The sequence below is a fragment of the Peromyscus californicus genome, unplaced genomic scaffold (genome assembly GCF_007827085.1).
Source record: "Peromyscus californicus insignis strain IS unplaced genomic scaffold, ASM782708v3 Scaffold_10__1_contigs__length_136768540, whole genome shotgun sequence".
In the NCBI taxonomy this organism is placed as follows: Eukaryota; Metazoa; Chordata; class Mammalia; order Rodentia; family Cricetidae; genus Peromyscus; species Peromyscus californicus.
Window position 1 is genome coordinate 91,300,584 of NW_026294391.1, and position 22,998 is coordinate 91,323,581.

Genomic DNA, 22,998 nt, shown 5'->3' on the forward strand with positions numbered 1-22,998 from the left:
GCAGTGGGAGAAGGGCATTTCTCTCCCACCCATGCTGCCCACATGACAGATGAGTAATAGGGACAGCTCTCCTTTGCTCACAACTTCGAGGCTGGTTCACCCACACCTCTGCCAGTGGAGTTGGCTCTATTGTGCTTCCCATTCAAGGTGCAGGGCCTGCTGTCACAACTGTTGTAGCTGGTGGGGGACTGGGCAACTTTCCCACCCTTGTGATCTCAGGGCCAGCTCTTCCCCACCCGTGCCACCATATGATAGATAGGTAATAGGGACAGTTCTCCTATGCTCACAACTTCTCGGCTGCTTTACCCACAGCTCTGCCAATGGAGTTGGCTCTATCATGCGAAGTGCAGGGCCTGCTCTCCTGAGTGTTGTAGCTGGTGGCAGGCAGCAGCTCTCTTGTACTTATGACCTCAGGGCCAGCTCTCCCACCTGCCTCAGGCATTGATGTGAGAGGACAGGGAGTGGGAAGGGCATCTCTCTCCTGCCCATACCATACTGTAGCATCTCTAATGATAAAGGTACTTTAATTATATTTTTCCATTGTAATATTCTGTTACATACATCCTCTGAAATGTACCCGGAAATCACAAGCTGTACAATCAGCATAATGGTTTGCATAGAGGCAGCTTGTCTACACATGATTGGAGACCTGCCTTTTTCACCCTGTAGCCCATCCGACCTGTGTGCACCCACTGGTTCCCAGATTTGCTCTCATTTTTCTATATGGCAAGGATGACTTGGGAAAGGCCGAATAGGTAATGGGATAACCATATCTTTTAGTGTTTCTTAAAGTCTGTGGATTCCAAAAAGACTGACATAATTTATAAATGAATTCATGGTATTCAATCTACTCTTCGTTCTGTAGTCCATCAGTGTGAAAATGCTGTCTAATGGTGTATTTTCCATGTACTAATATTTTCTTTTTCCATGATTAAAAATAAGGCAATGAAAAGGGAGGCCTTCAAAGGATAATGTTAAGTGGCAAGGAGATAAAGTCCAATTATAAACAATTACCTCACTCTCCTGGGGTAGTTGATTCAATATAGTAGTCATTATATGGAACTGTTGTCGTGGTCCACGAGTAAACTCAGGGCAGTCATTTTGTAATGCTTTATACAAGTATCACTTCTACATTTGTAGACTCAAAAGTAAGTTGATTCTATTAACTATATCAAAAAATTTCATGTTTGTAGGGAAAGTGACAGACGTGTTTTAATTACCACAACTGCTTCATTCTGAGAAATGGCTGACAGTCAATTCTGCAAAATTGACTTGTAATGAAGTCAATATACTTGTAATGAAGTCGAGACAACTGTATAAAGAAAAAAATGAAACTTCACTCAAATAAGTTGCATGAACACATTTATTGCAAGTAGCTCTATGGAAAAGCAAGTCAGATATATATATAAACACTATACAGAGTTGCAAGGTTGTCTCCCAAAACTGCAAATGAGATGCTTACAAACAAGAAAGTTTAAGGGTATTTACAAAGGAAGACAAACACAGAGCAACTCAAAGCAGGTCTGTGAAGCAGAAATAGCAAATGTAATGAACCGTCGGAACTGTAAAGCTTTCGTTTTTACTGACCAAGTAACTATGTATGACACCAAACTAATGTAGCAGTCACACACACAAATCGTTCCATCATTGCTTTTTCTCAGCAGCTTAAACATCACTGGAAGGTAAGTGGTGTGTCGGTACACATATTCCATAGATTCTTCCAGCACAATACTGAATAAATTAATTCATTTGATCTGTAAACTAAGAAGTTGTGTCAGAGAGATTGCATATTTGTTATGCTGTACCTGTGACTATTTGTACCTGTGACTAATTGTATGGACTGTTGTGTATGAGGTTTCCATTCATTTATTCAGCAAGTGTGCTACCTCTGTGCTCTACCTTCTGTACCCTGTCTATTGGCAGCCCCTAAACCGAATATGTGAGTAAAGGAATACAGCAGTTTCCCCCAAAATAATCTTTTCCTGCTACAATTCTGAATGATTATGACAACTCACTTGAATATAAAATGGTAACAGAAGGCCTGAAGAAAGGCTGCCTAAAGAGTACACTGTTACGATGAACAAAAGCCACACTGCATTACCGAATTAGGTAGGAATAAGAGAGGAGTCTGAAGGGACTGATGAAAGTGATGCCCTAGCAATGACCAGAAACCGGGTCAGTGACTGGCATTGAAGCTACATCCTCTCAGCACAATTCACACAAGGAAAAAGGAGCACCCCCCCATCCCTTTGCTTGGTAGGCAGGGAGAAACAGTAGAAGTCTACTCGGTTCTTTAGAAAGTTAGTTCAGCAACATGTACTAGAAGCCTGCTCAAAGATAGAAGCACACGTTCAAAGATGTAGGAACCGAGTGGCAAAGAACTTCAGGTAAATATTACACTACTTCAAAGTTGCACGTTAAATGCGAAGCAATTTTTTTTAAAACAGAGTTACACACAACAGGTACGTCTATAATCACATGTTCACAGGTACACAAGGGTGTTCATACACACAAATGTGTGCATATACACACTAGCACTCACACACTTTTGCAGACACTTGCTCAAACACTCACACCCATCTGTGAGATGATGAGGTTTGCCAGTGATGGTACTACAGCCAAGAGCTGTATGCCAACACATAACAAAGCTCTAAGCAAGCTTCAAGACCTTTGTTTCTATCCTGTGTGGTCACCACCTGTTGTTATCATGTTCTCAAAGGCCCAGGTTCCTGAAATCTTAATTCAGTTTCCATCAGAGGCAAGCAAAAATAGGAATGGGGGAGCTTGCTCTGATTTTTTTCTTTTAAATTTTGTACATCTTATATTGGCTCAATTGTCCAGAAGGAAACAAGGCCATATAAGAGGTTCCTTTTGACTTAAATTTTAGGCAGATGATCAATTGATAGGTAAACACTAATTCCTGAATATGGGAAACTAATTTCTTTATAGGTGTCCTGGGCATGGGAGGGACAATGGTTACTGGGGGAAAGGACAGAAAGAGGGGGAGACAGTTTGAAGAATAGGAGGGAGGAGCCCCCAGAGAGGCAGAAAGGGTCTTTTGAGGCAGAGGCTTGCCTCTTTTCAGGGATAAATGTAGGTTTCAAAATAAAATCAAAACAATAGGTTTGGAAATGTTCAATCCACTAGCAGAACATGGCAGGTTCCACATGAACAAGTAGACAACCTGCTCCTTGACTCTGCCTTTAAAATGCTCTGTCAAGGCATACGTTAGTTGATTATAAGTGTCGATAGAATGCTGTAGTATTGTTAATGAGCAAACTCAGAGATAATTTGCCCTTTAGTCGTGTCTTTAAATATTGAAAATGCCTCGGCAAGATAGAAGTTCAGTTCACATTAATTCCTTGATCAAGAAATGTCTTAAGTATGCATTAATCAGAAAAATATTCCAGATCATACCTACCTTCTCATTCATTAATATGTTTATCTGCCATTGTTTAAAGATGTTCACGTTGAAATTTCATCCAAGTATTATATGTCATTAAAATTGATGCTGGCTATATTTACACAGACTGAATATATTTTAAGAGAGGAAAAGGGAAGTGTTATGAGATACTAACTTACAGCATCTCATTCCTTTCAAAGAGATAGATCAGGGAAACTAGGAAACAAAGCCAATGTACAGTGTGCACATCTTTAAGTCAATCAATGGATCCAGGGGGCAGTAGTGAGAATGAACTCCATGAGCAGGCTCATTCAGTTGCCACAATCCAGTTGACTGGTAGAAATTGAGGCTAGTTTCTGTTCAGAAGCCTCAGAATTTTCTTTCTTTTAGGCAGATCTGGAGTAGACGAAGTTGAAATTCTGTGTCACTTTTCTTGTAAAGTATGTTTGGTTTGGGTGGCAATGTAATCACTATAAAAAAATGACAAAAAAATTATTTTCAAAATTAGTGTAAAGACTTGTCACCCCCCCCCCACATTTTTAAACAAAAGGAAACAAAACCTAAAGAGGTTCCTGAGAGACGCATTGAGGATACTGCCTTGGCCTAGACATGGTTAAACAGAACAGTGGGCTTCCTGTGCAGAGAAAACACAAGCTCGGCAAAACACTAGGATAATTACTCCTATACCCAGGACGCCAACTTGGTATTTCTTGTGGGCAGTTGCTTGGAATGTGTGCGCACTGTTCAACTTCATCCCAGTGGGCCCTGGAAGGGAGCCTTAGACAGGAAATGCTCTTCCTTCTCCTACATGCTTGAGTCTATCTTTACCTTAGATGACACAAGTCAAAGGATTAAAGGACAATCTTGATAAAGAAAGGTCTTCTGACCTAATCATGGAATTTCTTCTAAAAGAATTAGTTATAACTGCAAAGATTTTATGGAAATTTCCATTTCTTTACCAAAATGGTATGGCTCTCTTAACTATCGGCTTTCACGTGAGGGTGCACAACAGGGAGCATGGTGTGTAGAGCAGTGGGAATTAAGTATGTGGAGGAAGTTGCTGGAAAGAAAAAAGGGAAAGAAAATGCCCAGATTACTTTAAGCTCTGCTTACGTCAAAGTATTTAGTGTCACCTAAAAGAAGCTAAAAGAATCCATAGGAAGCTTTCTCCAGAGTAGGCTTCAAATGAAAGATCTTCATTTAAACTCTAAGTATCTATTTCTTTTGATGGCTATTTTAATGAGTGCAACAAGATTGAGCATCAAAGTCTCCGTCCTTTCCCTACCTATTGTGGTTATTAGTCACATCCATTGTTCTTTCCTTCGTATTAAAAAGCTTAAAAAGAAGTACCCTAAACTAGGAAGTATTAAATCTTCCTGTGAGCAGTACATTTGTGAAATTTTAGGTTCTATTAGGATAAAAGGTATGTGTGGTCACCACAGATTGATTAAGTGTGGATGTGCATATTAGCAACTCATTTACATGGACCAAAACTGGGCTAGGTAGGTATCATGGAATTTTATTCAGATAGCATCTACATGTTTTTAACAGAAATGTGATGTTACAAAAGTATCTCACTAATTTAGATTATATTTTTAATATATAATATCATCATAAGTTCATCTATATAGTACATTGCAATTACTTCAAATGGGGACTTCTGAGTGGCATATATTATGCACTTCATTTCATACATTTTGCAGAAATATATAAATTAAGCTCCTAGGCTACCTAAGAATTAGGACAATTTGTTGATATTGGCGTCATTTTCCTTTATTCTTTCCTTTAAAAAAAATAACAGCATCTGTAACAGAGAGTTGATGTACATTTCCATGCTTTCCTATAACACTTGTGTCAACATTGGGTGAAGAGTGAATAACCTACCAAAACCCAGCAGATGGTCATGTAATTTCAAGTTTACAAAATATGTTTGTCAATTCCTGTTTAACTATGTTAGTAGACAGGAATAATGCTTTCTAAAACAGAATATTCCCAAAATAATATAACTTGCTTTTTAAATGCATTGTGGAAACTGGAGCCACAGATTTGCATTTATAATTCTGTTTTTCTTAAACCCATATTAAAATAAGTTTACATTTCCCTGAACACATTCCAAAGAACAGCCAAAGGGAGCAATTCACAAGCTTGCTGAGTAGTGGAAGAAAGCAATTCAGAATTAAACCTCAATCCGAAAGTCTACAAAAGGAATATTAAAGAGTTGACAGTCACACCATGTGTTCGTTTCCCATTCACCACCAGAACAATGAATGGTGATGCTTTGGGTAGTGTTATCTGGTCTGGACCTATTTTTCCATTTGATAAGGACCGCTTTTAAAGATTTATTGTGTACCTCATTTTTCAATTAGTCAAAGCTCTTTTTAATATCAAGCTAATTCAACCCTTTTAATAACTGGTATACTCTTAAAGTAGGTTTTTCTTTGTAAGAGAGAAAACTTCAATGGCCTTTGATAGGTCAAAAGATGCTTCTTCCAAAGCCTGGCAGGTATCATTTTCTTCTTAAAAATTAATAAAGACATTTTTTCAATTTCAATGTGTATAATGCTATAAACCCAACATTAATCTTTACTATACTAATGAAGCACACATGACTTTAATATCCCTGGAAATGTATAGGTTGGGCCAAAAAGGCAGTTCCTCCTGGATATCCCAGACTTCTTTATAAGAATCATAAACGTGCCTCTATTAGGGTTTGAAGTCTGAAACAGTAGACCAGAGAAAGGTGTAATTCCAACAATATGTACCATTTTTCTCTCACTCTCTTTTTATTCTCCCAACTTTATTGTCTTGGTTATCTTTTCAAGTCTAATTTCCTCTCAAAGTCATATTGAAAACACTGTTCATTAGACAGCATGCTATCTTTGCAGTCTGAGAATGGTCACATTATCAGAGGTAATCAAGTAAATCAACCAAAGCAAAGAGGCCAAAGTGAATGGAGAGAAATGGAAGCCTGGGCCCCAAAGATTAATATATAAAATACATAAAAATGCAACCATGCTACTTAGCTTAGTAGTCACTGGATTATATGCAGGTTTCATCTCTTCAGTAAGAACTGTCTCCACACCTTTCTGTGCTTGATGACTATACAGGATGATGATCTCGTATAAGTTGATAAATAGGAAGTACTGTCCCTAAATCATGAAAATTAGCAAGCACTGCTGCTGGTCTTTACAATGCCAGTAAGTATTATTTCTGTGATCAAATGATAAAATATGCTTTTCTCCACCGTGGCTCTGATTTCCTCAGAGAATTGTCAAAAGAATCTGGAATGAAAATGGATGCTGCTTGAAAAGCTCTGTGTTTTTAAAGGGCAGCCTAGTTGTCTCGCAACTGCCCATCACAATCAGGCTCTGGGCCACATAGATTGGTTCATCCCAGTCCTGATTATCTAGAAGCAGACTGTTTGGGGATCAGTCACTTTATTTTTCATCCTAGGTTAGTTTCCTCACTACTTTCCAACACACGCTTGGGCTCTTTCACTCTGCTGCCTAGTTACTGCTGATGTGAAGAATGCAAGTTACTAGAATTTTAATATGTTCTGTCTTCAATTTACAAAAGACATATAGTCCCAGGTTCATTGTTTAGTTGAAACTCAGAATAAATTACCTCATAGAAACACTGTTATAAAAAACTGTCTACACATGACTCTATTTGACCTCTTCAGTTTCTGAACCAACAGAGGAACTGTTTCATCCAATCATTTCTCTGAGATGCACTGGAAGTTTCAATTTTGGACTCCAGTGAAATAGGTCTTTTAGCCATGATGGATGATAATAATAATAATGTGTCCTAAACTCAAAAGATTAAAATCACAATCACTGGTCATTCATTCAAGGGCTGAGTGGAGGAGCATTATTCAGTTTGCAATATCTATTTGGAGATATTGGCTTGATTGACATTCTTTCTACATTTCAAATCTTCAAGTAGGAAATTAGTAATCATATTCAGGCAATTTATATAACTTCTAAAATCTACTTGCCTAAAGCACCAAAAAAAACCATAAAAAAGAAACAACAAAAACATAAAAAACATACATTTCTACTGCACCCTTTCCCCTACCTGTCTTATTTTATTCTGTTTTGCTCACTGTAGTAGTTTAGATTAAAATACTAGATTTATATAGAAATAATAAATTAAACTAAGAGACTCATAATAGCTGACAAATGCCACTAGATTATCAGCAAAGGCTTAGAAATCTAACTTCAGTTAAGAAATGACTATTAATTTGGAATTTATTGAATACACCCTCATTTCACTTTCTTTCCTTTCTGATGTTACACACACACACACACACACACACACACACACACACACACACACACACACACACACAATTTGTGTTTAGGAAGTCAGAGTAGCTAACTCCTCCCTAGATCAGATTTAAGTTCCAGATGAGGTCAGATCCTTTTTTTCTGAAAGGACCGTAGCAAACAGTTCAATGTAAGAAAGATCACCTGAGCCCTGACAGATGATCTAGTTATAACAGTTTAAGTGAATCACAACGAAATTTGCTACCATTGAATTAAAGCGTACTTACGCTTTTGCTCCGAATGCTTTCATATATAATAATTTTCATCAATATAAAAGTGACAAATTAAGCACTTGGTTAAAGGGCAGTGTGATGTGCTAGATGGAGCATTAGATTGGAAAACAGATGTATGAGTTACATTTTCAGCTCTGCCACTTACCTTCATGAATACAGGAAATTTCTTAACTCCAGTTTCACTTCCAGTACTTACCATCAGTAAAATAATGAATGTGAATGTGCTTTGAAAAATATAAGGCAATCAGTCTGTAACTGGAAAGCATTCCCTCAATCAAGAAGTTAACAATTTAACAACAGTCCATTTGAAATCACACACTGTAATCCTTACTTCTTCCTGCAATGGCCAGCCGAATCTGTTCCAACATGAAGGTTGTATTTTTTTTTTTTTTTTTTGAGAAACCCTAGTTTGTTCCCCAAGATAAACGCCTGCCAATGACTTGAAGTATTTTTGTTCATGTTTGGCGATTAGAGAGAGGGAAAGAAAGCTGGAGACCCTGGTTGAGTATTTATGAATGTCTAACAGTCTGGTGTGCTTAATTAAAGTCCTGGCCCTGGTTTCAAAGAGATGTTTTGCTTGTAGCTGACATTTTTATCCTGGAAGCACCAGTCTTAAAATAGAATGAATGCAAATGAATAATGATTGCCAACAACTTTAGCTAACTTTAACTGAGTGAGGTCCTCTTTAATTGTTTAGGTCAAATACCTCATTACTCCAAAGAACTATCCAGATTTGGGAGGATGATGAATGCTACATGAAATAAGTGATCCATCAATTATGGTTGGGAAAACTCTGGTATCTAGAGATTATATTCTAGTTATTTACAATAAATAAATCCAATACAGTAAAAATGATTTGCTTTCAGCACCTGCAATTTATAGCAACAGGACTTAGCAGCAGGACAACGGAAAAAGCTTGGGCTCCCTATGTGGTGAGAATAGGACCTAAATTGTGAAAAGCTAATTACTAGATTTTGGCCTTTTAATACCAAGTACTATCATAATATAACTAATTTGGCTGACCAATTATTTCATGCCATCTACAGCTGCCCATTTCTTACTCCTATGTCTTGAATAAAAATACCAGAGAAATCTACATCCCAGATCACTTTAACCTATCAATTTTATATCAGGTAACGCATTAAAAGAAGGAAAAAGGCACACAAGGGTTGGGATGGACTCAATCACATGGGAAACGACACTCTTCTAAATGCTAATGTGCTCAAAGAAGCCTTCATCATCAAGGGATTGCTTTAAAAATATTTCATTCAATATAAAAATACATATGCAGGTTATATTCTGCATGTTTCTTTCTAATTGGCTTGCAAAGCAACTATAAAATACTTACATGAAGCTTGACTGTAGATAAATAAAGTTATGCATTCATTATTTTTGCATTGCATGATAAACTGGTCTTAATAAATCATAATATCACTTACATTATAAAAAAATTTCAATAATGATACCAACTGTGAATAATCTTATTGTGACACTTTTAATGAAAGTTAAGACTAATGAAAAAGAAACACAGAATTTTAACTTAGCTTTGTATTTCTAAATTAGTAGTTAACGGTCACAACCAAAATACTGATCTAACTACATAATAATACAAACATAGCACTTCTCTATTCCAGTTCTAAACACATTCCACAAATTGAGATTAACTTAATGAGCTATGTGACTCCTAATACTGTGTCTTTGTTCCCTGTTCACAATACTATTTGTTTCTTAGCATAACGTTTTCATTTTTAAATGCTAGATAAGAAAATAAAGGCAGAACAGAAATAGGTGATAGTTCTTCTATAACTTTAGAGAAAAACACTTCACAGACAACACTTTACCAATTCACATTAAAATGCTAACTAAAGTCATTTCCTGCAGTAGGTTGTTTCAATATCACACCTCCTTCCGTGCCCTTCCATATGATATATTGTAGAAAATTACATGTCAAATCTACCTTTAGCACCAAGAAATTAGCTAGTTTTCTGAAACACTAAATCATTAGTTTAAATGCTTGAAATTTCACTTCAGTGTTAAACCAACAACAAAATAAAAATACATTATATTTGTAAAGTGATTTCATGCTCCAAAATGCTTCCATATTCATTCACTTATTTCAATGTAAGTTCCTTCTTGTCTATGAGATACAACTTCAGTGGTGTAGTCCCTCAGTAAAGTTAGGAATTTCCTCAATAAACAATACAATTAGAGCATATTAAATCTCCACAATAGCTGCAAAGCCATTAATCAGTAATTTATGTAAACTCAATGGCCACTGGATCTTAATAATCCTCAGAAGTCAGAGTTTATTTGAAGAACAGTATGATTTCACTATTCTTAATTTATGTGTGAACAAAGATCAGAGTATTGGAAAGTGTAGGCATCATTTCAAAGAATCGCAGGGTCACAAGCAGCTACTCTGATGCATCATCTCTTTTGATGTGGTATTTTCATCAAAGTTGTACACAGTACCTTCAGCAGTTAGACTCCAACAAAAGCTTGAGGGTGATTTGGGGGTGTACTTTCTGTTTACTTGTCGCTGAAAGGCTGATTACCTGATTATAATTTCTTGGAAATGGAATTATGACTTGTAAATACGTAATTATGATAGTAGTGGTCTCTCTCTCTCTCTCTCTCTCTCTCTCTCTCTCTCTCTCTCTCTCTCTCTCTCTGTGTGTGTGTTTGTGTGTGTGTGTGTGTGTGTGTGTGTGTGTGTGTGTGTGTGTGTATGTATTGGAGAGGAGCCTCACAATTTAAAGGACTTTGGAATTGAGTGCTTTGCAAGCCAGAGCATCCTTTTGTTGTTTTAGTGATCACTCTCGTGGTGTGTCTGTGCTGGAACTGTGAGTTTTTGTAAGGCAAGTTTTCTATAGCAAGGAGAGAAGGAGGAGGTAGGGTGCTACACCTGCTCTAAATGGGGAGCTTGTAAGGTAACTGTTGTGATCAGTCCCCAACTTGTTATGCCTGATCAAGCACAGTGGGCAAAGATGAAATCACAAAAGCATTCCAGAGCACAAGCAAAGCAAAAATGTTCACTAAACTGGCTACTGGAATGAAAACTGCTGGGAACTGTCCCTTCACAGGGAAAGAGGCATATTCTTCTAAAGAGAGAAGGCAGGGCATGCAAACATTTCTCGAGAATCTCTCAAGACAATATTATGAAATTCTGGACAGGGTTCACCAGATTTGACTCTTACACTTCTCTTCCCTCAGCAAATTAGGACTTGAAACCCTCGACCCCCCACTGCTCAGGGTGGGCTGCCCCTGGAGTCCTGTCTTCTTCCTCCAGCCTTGTTATCTTGCTTTCCTTGATTTCCCAGAAGTCACATCAATTAAATGTCTTAAATGCTTTTTAAATGTTTGAAACAATATTCATATCCATAATCAAGATGCCTCTAGAGAGGTGGAGTGGGGGGGAGGGGTAAAAGAAGAAAGGAAGCACAACAAAAGTGACTTGCCTTCCCCTACCAGTGACAGAGAAAAGGAACACTCACGGTTTCTCAGAGTTTATCCTGTGTAAAAACAAAAACAGATCAACACAAAAACACTTTCCACAGCAAACACTGTCTTTTGATCACCTGGGGTTTGGGATTATCTATGCACTCTCTCACCAATCAGCTGACAACTGAGAGTTAACCTTTCGGGCAAATCACAGCAAACTAGGCAAGCAATGACTGTTTTTGAGAAAGTGACTGTGATAATGGTTGGCTTGCTGCTGCTAAACTTCCTGTGCCCTCATTCAACCCGCGCACTTAGATTGCGCACTTTGCAGAAAAGCAGCGTTAGTTGGAGGCTTGAAAGTTAGTTGATGGAGTTCACCTTCGGAAGAACTTAGGGAAGGGGAAAGCAACTTCATGCTGTGGGTCTTTAAGTTTTTAACTGCTCCTAAGAAATAAATCCAATGTTTAACAATTGGCTCTGTCAGATAAATTTATGGTTAGATAAAAGCTGATGTTTTCGCAAAGACCAAAAAGGTACCATGTGAAAAATGAAAACTGAATTCTACTCTCTCTAATAACACTAGTAAATGAACTATGATCTCACTTATCGCTAACATCGTAGCAAGTAACTCATCAACTCACTCATTAGACAAATTCCATTAACTTCAGGAATTTTAATTATAAATTCACCAACCTCTTTTCGGGGAGTGATCACTTCTTGTAGTCACGTCTGGCAAAGTCCATTCTCACGTAAATGTCGTTGTCTTCGTCGTCATTGTCCTCAGAAACCGCTCTCTCTGGGGGTCTCAGCACTCGTCGCTGGCGAGGTGGCGGTGGTGGAGCGGCAGCATGGGCCGCCAGGTCCTCACCTCTGGCAGCTTGGTTAAGAGCTCCAGGATTCCAACCTGCGGCCATGTCCTGGACCCCCCTTACAGCCTGGGCACCGAGAACATTAGCAACAGGTTGGAACCAGCGAACGGAGGCGGAGTCAAATCCGACAGTGGCCTGGAAGCCGGCAAAGACAGCGCCAAAGCCGGGGGCCGCGGCTAGCGCAGAGACCACAGCTAATGCCCGGCTCACTGCCAAGAGGGGCGCCCCAGCTGGAACAGCAACCCGGGCAGAAGCGGCGGGAAAGTCTCTGTCCAAGCTGTCAGTCGGGAAAGCAGAGACAGCGGCTCGGGTGTTGGCAAATATACTTTGGGAATGGCTTTGCTGGCGTCTTCTCTCCTGCACTTCCTCCTGCAGCAGCCTAGCTACAGGTGGCCGTTCAGAGAATGGACCGGGAGAGAGAGAAACGTTCATACAGCACTCAGAAAATGGGTCGACTACACAGATTTGACCGGTTTGAGCATCATAGCGAATGGTAGTGTCACCAAAAGGCACGACTGGTCTCATGGCTGGGTTGAAAATTACTTCAATGTATTCACCCTCTTCCATAATACTACCTGTAGCGTTGCCTGGGAAAAGACGAAAGGGCCACCTAGCACCGGCCAGATAGATGGTGTTGGCACCTGGTAGAACTCTTAAAAGATCTGAAAGGCGGATTGCTGGATTTGAAAAGGGCACCCCGATTTCAATATTCAGGTAGTTAGAAAAAGCTGTGCGTCTGGAGTCAGCAATTAAGCCCCATGGATCTGGCAGTCCTTGAGCAGGGGGAGCTGGCACATGGCGCTCTCTCTTAATGAAGTCAGTGTTGATATAGTCACGAGAGCTGTCAGCTCCTCTCTGCTCCTGTGTGGGCTCTACTTGATTGGGATTGATTTTATTTCCTTTTGCAATAAAAGAAAGTCTGTTAGGTCTCTTAGCCTTGTTCTCTGGGGGTTCGTCATCTGAAGGCTTTGCAGGTGACCCCCTATCTCCAGGTTTTGAGAATGACCCCTCAGTGGAAGGCTTTGAAGCCACATCTTTGGTGCCCTGGCTGAAGGAGGCTTCTTTGTCTAGACCCCTCCCCAGGAATTTCCCAGGCAACATCGGAACATACTCACTATGGTCGCTCTGTCCCAAGGGTGAACTCTGAAAAGGACTTGGCAGAGAGAAGTAAGAGCTCCAACTTTTAGAGGAAGAGCCTCCCTGAGGATTGGGGGGATTTTTAGGAATTGCACCTGCTCCAGGAGCCATAAACATGTAGTCACTGTCACTGTCATTGTCCTTAGAGTCATCCTCTTTATTAGTGTCTGGTGCTTTTGGAGGACTTGGTGCAGGTGGTGGTGGGCTCACTCTGGGAAACATCATCATGTACCCTCTGGAGTCTTCAAAGGGTGACCTAGAGTGGCGCTTTTTTGAAGCAGAGAAATTTTGAGGAGCCATTGGCATATAGTCACTGGAACATGCAAGAGGAGCGGCCACCCCTGGCCTCATTGGCACATATGGGTCATCCTCATCTTCATCGAAAGCTCTGGCTCTGTGTGGTCCCCGGGTTGCACCTTCTGAGCTCTCCATATCTCTCATCTCTTTGGCCTCTTTGCGTTCTTTTGTGGCTCCCCTGTCAGCACAGAAATAAAGTCGGAATCTTCCTCCAGACTTCCCTTTTCCACCAGCTGCTCCAGCTGTTGGTGGTGGAGGTGGCGGTGGAGGAAGCATTTGCTGTTGCTTACTCTGAGTGAATTTACTAAAGTATGATCTCTTCTTCAGAGATTTTCCACGGTCACCATCGTTGGAGTTCTTTCCACTTCCTGAGCCCTTGCCTCCTCCTGAGTTCTTGCCACCACCTGAGCCATGACCATCTCCAGGTTCCTGGCCACCACTTGAGCCATGGCCACCTCCAGGCCTCTGGCCTCCACCTGAGCCATGGCCACCTGCCGTGCCCTGGCCATTTCCTGAGCACTGGTTTCCTCCAGCACCCTGACCTCCTGAACCCTGGCCTCCTGAGCCCTGGCCTCCTGAGCCCTGGCCGCCTCCAGATCCCTGCCTGCCACCTGAGCACTGGTTTCCTCCTGAGCTCTGGCTACTGGTGCCTTGGCCACTTGAGCCCTGTCCACCTCCTGAGCCCCGGCCATTTCCTGAGCCCCAGTTGTTCATGGGCATGTAATCACCTCCGTTCCCTTCCTCACTTTCCTTGTCTTTTTCTTCAGAGTTGCCAGAGCTGGAGCCCGAGGCTTCACAAGCTCTGTCGTTGAAGTCTTCTTCAGGGTGTGAGACATGTACACGGGGGCTAGGAGTCACCGGGCGGAAAAAGCTGGGTGGTACTGAAACCGCTCTCCTGGACCTGCGGGCTCTGGGCAGGTGCCCCCTTCCTCTCCTGGAGGGAGGTAGAGGCTCGTTGGGTATGAGGCGCCTGGTAAACAGCATCTCCTCTTCCCTATCACCGATAGCCCTGAGGTGGCGAAATTGCTCAAAGCGGGCTCTTCGGAGCCAGCCGCCGGGCTCCAGCGGGAGCAAGCCTAGGTGCCTCCTAGTGGACAGCAGGGTTAACAGGTGGGCGCCAACACTGATGCTGTAGCTGCGGCATCGGGCTCTGTATTCGTCTGCGCACAGGGCTCTCATTTTCTCCAAAAACAACTCATGCATATTTTGGGCCACCACACTATCATCTACCTGCATCCACAGCTCCCCTGGACCGATGACGGTGGACCTGCCGACTTCCAAGAAGAAGTACTGCTCTGAGTGCCCACAGCGACGAATGCTCAGGAGCTGGACGACCACACTGGCCACTTCAGTATTGAGCCTTACAAACACGACCTCTTCGTCGGTAAGACACAGCCGGAACACGCCGCTCAGCTCTTTTCTGTGCCCCAGCCCCCTGGGTTTCACTACTACCTGCCACACATCTTTGTAGAAGCGTGGCTCCGCCGCCGCTGCTGCCGCCAGGGCCCCCGGCTCTCCGTCCGGCTGCGCGCCTAGCGTGCCGCAGCGGCGGCGCTTGCTCTCGAGGATGAGGCGGCTGAGGAGCAAGTACCAGCTTTCTTGTTCCGACTCGTTCTCGGCTACCATCGCGAAGTACTCGTCTTGGGTGAAAAGGGCAATGAGGTGTCGGTACCGGGCATCAGCTCGTTGGCTCACGGAGAAGCACTGGTACAGGATGATCACGCGCCTTGGTGGGATGAGCGCGGGGACCGCAGCACCGGAGGCGGCTGCCTCTGCCGCAGCCGCCGCGGCGCGGACACTGTGCCGGAACTTCCTGGCATTTTCGTAGTATTCGAGCCGAGCCGGTGCGTCTTCGGTCTCGAGTTTGAGCACGAAGTAACGCCTGTGCCCATGCTTCTGCTTCCTCAGGTAGCCGCGTTTGCAGACTTCATCCCCGACGGGGAGGTCCTCCTCTTCGGACTCGGAGTCTGACCGGGAGCCAGTGGCCGTGGGGAGCCACATGGCTCCCGGACAGGACGGCCCGGTCCCAATGAGTGCGGTCGGGGTTCCGGAGGAAAGAAGCGGGGTGGTCGCCACTGCTGCTAGAGCTGCGGAGGCTGCGGCTGCTGCAGCTCTCAGTCTCCTTAGTGCTCGGTCGCCAGCGAAGGAGCAACTCGCCATGGTGATGCACGGTGGTTTTAAGGTGAGCGGAGGGAAGGGGGGGCTCGAGAAGGGAGGGCTGGGGGAGGAGGCGGTCCCCCCCCCCCGTCTGCCCGCCCCAGACCCCTCCCGCCCGCGTCCCCGCCCACTTTACTGGGCTCACAGCGGCGGGCAAAACAACACGTGACTGTCGCCTCCCGCGGAGGCTGGCTCCAGATCCAGCTGCCCAAGCAGTGGAGGGGCGCAAGTGGCCACCATTAGAGGTGTGCAAGGGAGGGGGCCCGGGGGCAATGGAGGCAGAGCCATCTTCAAATTGGCAGAGATTCTTTGGATGAATCTCAGAGCCTTTGGTTCAAGACAGAACCGACGGGAGGGGGCGGGGCTCTCTAGCCACACCAAGCCTAGTCCAGAGTCCCAGAAGGTGGGGTAGGGGGTGCACGTGAGGGGTGGAGGACAAGGTGGTCCCCCACTGGGCCAGGATGGGGTGCCACAGCCTACATTCAATAGGCTGCAGGGGGCTAGAAGTGGTGGGAGGAGATGGGGCTGGCATAGCAAGAGATGGTTTGTTTGTTTATTTAGGAAGCGGGGACCAGGTGAAACCTTTACAAGGTTCTGATTGGTTAGGATACGAGCCAATGGGAGGGCCCAGCAAGGGGGTGGCCCTGAATTCATTAGTTTAGTGGAGGAGGGGTGCGCTGAGGGATGAGGGGGCGTGGCTGGGGTCCCAGAGTAGGCTTCTCTATCCGGTTGTCTCTGGATCAGGCGATAAACAACCCTCGGAAAATAGCTGTTAATGGTGGTGATAAATTCCTGCAAATCCCAGAGCCACGGTAACCCCTCTGCCCGGAGACCTCTCTCTTTTCTTTCTATAGCTCACATACATTTTCCGCTCCGATCGCAGTCTGCTCTAGTCCCTCCCGCCTCTCACTATGAGCTGTGCTTCTTAGCAGAAAGTGTCAATAATCTCTGGAAACGTATTAAAGACCTGCTGCACACCAAGCTGCACACCAAGCTGCACATGCTTCCTCGCCCGCTCCACCCCTGACAAAAGCCAGCGACTCTTAAGACTCAGGAATAACAGCTGTGCCTTCAAAATTAACGCAATCTGCACACACAGTGTATTTCTAGGCCACGAAACACAGGTTCGCTAGAGGTGATGTTTCTATTTGATTGATGACGACTATGAAAGTGCAATTTGGGGGGCCTGTGAAATATACAGCCATGTTGGAAAAAGCCGGACTTGATTCCTACCGAAAAACAGTGTTGAGCTGTCTTGATATTTTCTCGAGGGCGGTGCTTTGAACGGTGCCTTTTAAGGAATTAACAAATGCTAACTTTCTTTTCCCTTGAAGGAGACTGGAAAACTTTACGAAAAGAAAAGCTCCTATCTAGAACAAAGGACTGTGCTGAATATATGCCCTCGAATAGATTTTACAACCTTCACTTCAAGAAGGTCTTTGCTTCATTTCAGTTTACAAATTGACTTCACACAAAAAAGAACCCACTGCCTCCCTTCTTGTTGGAGAATGTGCCGGAGTGTAAGGTGTAAGTGCAATCTCCTGAAAACTGTCTCTTTGCTCCTCTTTCCTCTCCTCCTCTCCTCTCCTCTCCTCTCCTCTCCTCTGCTCTGCTCTCCTCTCCGCTTCTTTCCTCTCCTCGCCTCTCCTCTGCTCTCTTTTTCTCTCCTCTCCTCCCCTCCTCTCCCCTCCCCTCTTCTCCTCTCTGGGGTGTCTCTGTCTCTCTCATTTCAGATTCGTAAGGATGGAGACAGGTTGAGATGTTGTTAAAGTATCAAGAAGTGACTGCATGTGAAAAGAGGGATGGTGGAACAAATAGCATTTTTCTTTCACAGAATGTAATGTCAGTTCACCCTCGTCCTGAAGTAGATATTGCAAAGGGTAATATTTATAAATCCAACAGCAAATTAGGCAGAGATACATAACAAAAAGATAGACTCCATCTCCTTTTAAGAATTCTCTTTGTTAGAAACAAGAGAGATATATTAAAATAGATAGCACCTTTGTGATGTTCAGGTTGGGGAGGGGCAAAGACTAGGAACAATCATTAACATGTCTTTTGCTTCCAGCAGTTTATAAATCAAGAGAATTCACAGGTGCTAAAAACAACTGTGGGTTTGGGAACGGGCTGGAGGCAGGATGAATAGGGGCTGGAAACAGGATAAATGTGAATGAACTGACGTTGCTACCCACAGGTTTCAGCTGCTTAGTCACATATGTACAAAATTCAGTGCACTTAGAATCGAAACAATCACAGATACATTAATTTGAACTTCTTAGGATATTTTATAACTTCCTAAATGCACGTTTTTTGCTTCTAATAGAATTGTAAAAAAGGCAATGTACATGAAAATACTGTAACATAAAAATTTTAAATATATCAGATACATTACAGTGCTTGTTAAATAAAATTTGGAAAATACTGAACAGATTCAAGAATCCTTGTGACTCTACCGCCTATGTATATAGAGTTTCTATATAGACTTATTATATGTATATTATATATAGAATTTGGTATCTTGTTCTTTTCATTCAGCATTATATGGTAATGCTTTCCCATATTTCTATGAATCAGACTAAACATCATTTAAAAAGTAGTATAATATCCCACACAATTGTGATAAAACAATATATTCTCAGTTCTAATGTATATTATTGTAATTAATCATTTTTCAGTATCATAAATAATACTGCCATGAATATCTTCAATCTCTGGCTTTAAATGTTTAAAACATTACCTTTGCAAACTGAAGACTAGAATTACTAAGGTAAAATATGAATATTTCATACATTATTATTTTTTTTTAATTTTAATTTTTATTTTGCAATACAATTCAGTTCTACATATCAGCCACGGATTCCCTTGTTCTCCCCCCTCCGGCCCCCCTCCCCTTCCCCCCAGCCCACCCCCCATTCCCACCTCCTCCAGGGCAAAGCCTCTCCCGCGGACTGAGATCAACCTGGTAGACTCAGTCCAGGTAGGTCCAGTCATACATTATTTTTTAAATATTACATCACTTTACCCTGCCACCACATCATTTGTGGTCATTAGATAGTCTTAGTTTAAAAAAAACTGATAAACAAAATGCTATCCCACTGTAATAATTTTAATTTTTGTTTGACAGTAAAGTAAAATGTCTATATGTATGTCTACCCACTATGTATTTTCTTCTATAAAGTGTCATTTTAAATCCTTTGCTTTATCTGTCAGATTCTTATTTTATGTACTGATTTCCTTACATAATAAAGATTTTTAAATTTTGTCATATTTGTTACGTTTTTTTTTTCTCAGCTGATGACTTTTAAAATCACATTAAACTTGATTCTCTTCTATTCTAAGGAGAGTTGTAAATTTTTGTCACCATGTTTTGTAGTGCTCTCAGGATCATTTGTAATCATCTCTTTAGGAGATCATATCATATATCTGACCGTGGATGCTTTTTGAAAGGAAAAGCCAACTTGGTTTCCATGTTAACTATTAGAGAGAATCTACACTAGATCAATTTTATGTAACATTCTGAAACAATATGACTGTATTCTCTAGTGTAAGGGGAAATCAATGTATTTTTTTTAAAAGGAAGAGTAGAAATAATTTTTGAACAACCACAATGAAAAGTTAACTGTGCTGATCACTTTGTGCTCGAGGTATATCATTTGACTACAGCAAAGTGGAATTAGAGCTATAGTGAGATGTTTCATGCAGGGATTTTCCTTTGTATGTTTTTTTTTTTACAATAGAAGCAGATCTGGAAGCATGAGCCCTGGTGAGCAGAGAGAATATTTGACTAGAAAAGCATCATTTTCTTCCGACAGCCAAGCAAAGCTCTGCTATCCTAGAGTTCTTACAGCACAGAAGCTTTTGGGAGAGCCCACCATTACTGAAATGCAGCAGATGCTGCAGCTTGCCTGGCATATATTTAAACTTTCATCGTCCTGGACAACTTAATGATATAGAATAGTTGTTTAGTTTAGGTCAGGTTTCCATAGCCAAAATAAAGCAGAGGGTTGGCACAGATATCTCAATGGTTCAGACAAAAGGTGGAGACTTTGTGTTTAGCCTGAACTTGCCTTAATGCTCTCCTTTCCTTTCCTTTGCCTGTGTGTTGTTGTGTCTGAGGGCTTTGTGTGTCAGTGGGGGGGGGGGTGCTAGTTTTTTTGTTGTTGTTGTTTGTTTTTTTGGACTTGTTGCTCAAGAAAGCAAAAGTTGCTTTACATATCCAGTCATTAATGTTTTTAAATGTGGAATCTGAACTGAGCCTGATACACATCATTTTAAAGTAATAGATAAGAAATAATAGCATCTGCAATAGTTCATATTTTGTTCACTAGTTTAGCTTAGGGAAAGCCCACAAGCTTTGCAGCTACTATTTTACATCTAGAAAGCAAAGAAAATGGACAAACCATTGTGGTATCTTTATTCTTCCTGTAAAAAGTATGCATTTAATGGGGTTTGCTTTCAAAGGATTTCTTAGGTATCTTGTTATAAAAAAAAAATCATTTGACTGACTAGTCCCTATAAGTAAAAGTTCACGCTTCCCTTATCCACATGATTATCAGTATTCAAATTCTAAGTTGTACTGACATAAAAGTAGCTAATTAAAATGTGAATTTACTTAGCTGAAAAATTAAACTGTTACGTCAAATACGAACAGTTTCAAGAGACATTATTCAAGAGAATAAAGCATAAGAAATTACCAGCATAATAGAGCTATTATTCTTGCCCAATGTACAAATTATCCTATAATTATTAACTCTTATCTTTGTGAGCTAATGTCCAATTATGTAGATCAAAATGTGGTAGGACTCCTGATGCTCAAAAATGATGCTAGTGATAATGATTGATTTCTCTGTGTTTGAACATAAATAAAGCCACACATGATGAACATGCCTTCTCCACTAAGCAGAGATAAAGGCTGTTGCCTCCGTTTGCAGATGATGGCTTTGCCTCTCAGCTTTTTTTTTTTCTCCTCAAACCCTCTGCTGAAGAAAACAACGGTGAAAAAGCCTGCCTGCTACACCCAGACCAGGCCTGTTAGCTGCTTTTGTTTCCCAGCAGTCTGTGGCTAAAGTAATTAGAGCAAATATGTGGTTTAATTAGGCTCCTAAAGCTGCCCTGTTATCTTAAGAGTCAACTGAAAATCAACTCTGTTAACAATTAGGCATTCCTTTCCATCTCCAAAAGAGAAAAAGTTATTTGCAAATTACTTTTAGTAAGTTTGTTAAACATCAGAACAATGAAATAGGATGGATTTCACATAATTTTAAATGATTTCACACCATCACACCATATATTTTGTGTATCTGGATTAAAAACAAGGAGCAATAGAAAGTGTTATACTGTTACTTGTTGCTATCATGTGTCAGAAAATATGAATTCATACTTCCCCACTTGTCTTCAAAAATTATAATACTTCTTCAGCAAATAGGATCATGCCATGGCTAATGTATTTTTAAAAGATTCATAATTTACTATATGGCTTCTAAGTTTTATTTTTATTTTGAGAAATGTCTTGCTTTGTTGCCCAGGCTGTTGTTAAAATCCTAGTCTCACGTGAACCTCCTGTTTCAGCTTTCTGAGTAGCTGAGACTACAGTGAACCCAGTGTGACCAGTTTAAATTTACTAAGCAAACACTGAAGACCTGCATTGTCTTTTAAATATTGAGGAAAATATATGAAGATAATATACATTAGGTTTAATGTGGATGGCCCTTTTTCACACGGTGCTGCAACTATCAGCTAGGTTTTACCCTTTCTTCTGCTCTCCAATTGGCTACTGTCTTCTCCAGTCTTCTTATAGAATGATAATTTATCATAGCACTCCCTGCTCCTGTATGTGTAGAAGACTCCTCCACATTTCTGTACCATATCAGAGTCAGATTTTTAAGTCTAGTATGTACATTCTTCTTTTCCTATTGGAACCCTAGTCAGCCCCCTTGTCCTCTTTGTATACAACCCATTCTCTATAAAGTTAGAAGCCATTAAAACTTGCTCCTTATTCTATTAAGATATCGTCTTACTGTCCATATCCTCTGGTAGAATGGCTTCCTTGTAACGTATTGTATATAATTTTTGCCTTTCCATCTACATATGGGCTATTTCTCATGTCTATAATGCCATCCCCCTCTTCATCAACTTACACAATTTTTTTAAGACTTAAATCCATACTCAAGAGAGTTTCTCTCACTTAATCCAACTACAACCATCTCCTAATCTTCTTAAGCATTGGATATAGATGGAGTTAAGGACTTAGTTGATATCCGTAGATATAGTCTGATCATTATTAATGACAGTCATTGTTAAATTACAGAAATACTTTTCTACCACTCAGTAAGTATCTGTTCTCTCAAAATGTTCCACTTCTCTTTCCCATCTAATGACCCTGGGTACTCCAGTCCTTTCCCAAAGTGCCCATCTCTCCATTACTCAGTATCTGTAAGGCTGACTATTAGCACTATTACTGCTGACACTATAGGGGACTTGAAAGTCCCCCAAACTTAAACCTTGACAGCATGAATTCTAATAAGTTGACTAATGTTTGGCAGGTTGTCTGATGGTTAAAATTACCTTACCTGGTTGTACACTAATCCTTGAAACTGAAACATTGGTGTGGACCATCAACTTTTTGAAGACCAAAACTATGTCATAGTCATATATTGCTATGTATCTCTACTACCTAAAAGAGTGGTTGGAAATCACCAGTACATGTTTGCTTCGGCGATGGTAAGAAACAAAGGAGTATGGGAGGTGTGGAGCAAAGGGAAAGGAAAAGGAAAGAAAAGAAGAACAGAAGGGAGAAAGGGAGAAGGAAAAAAGAAATAAATGCCTCAGATAGATTTAGATGGCAATGGCAGGCCACCTCATCTTCCAAGTCATATCTAGAACTTCCCAGGCTTTCCACGACTTAAACTTTACTTTCCAATCTCTTCCTTCACAAAGCAATCATTCCTATTTTCTCCTCTCATCTTTCACAGGGAAGCAAATATTTTCCACACATGTATTCCTTTCCTATACTGCAATTGTTGTCAGAAAACTCAGAGAATATTTGTATGCCTATATTTTCTTTCCTGTCTAAAGGTCCACTAGGGAACAAAGCAAAATTCCCAACTGAGGATTGCAATTGATAAATATAAAAT

General features: G+C 41.3%; 1 protein-coding gene across 1 annotated transcript; it reads right to left on the reverse strand.

The window, feature by feature from the left end:
* Positions 1 to 1,345: 1,345 nt before the first annotated feature.
* On the reverse strand, positions 1,346 to 15,931 carry Irs4 (insulin receptor substrate 4). The gene is made up of 2 exons (XM_052737147.1): positions 12,099 to 15,931; positions 1,346 to 3,873 (listed from the first exon to the last, which is right to left on the reverse strand). The coding sequence occupies exon 1, from the start codon at positions 15,866 to 15,868 to the stop codon at positions 12,116 to 12,118; it is 3,753 nt and encodes a 1,250-aa protein (XP_052593107.1). The 5' UTR covers positions 15,869 to 15,931; the 3' UTR covers positions 1,346 to 3,873; positions 12,099 to 12,115.
* Positions 15,932 to 22,998: the final 7,067 nt, after the last annotated feature.

What these genes read in the sequence shown, in the direction of transcription:
- Irs4 (XM_052737147.1), bottom strand. Translation starts at nt 15,868, where the DNA reads ATGGCGAGTTGCTCCTTCGCTGGCGACCGAGCACTAAGGAGACTGAGA.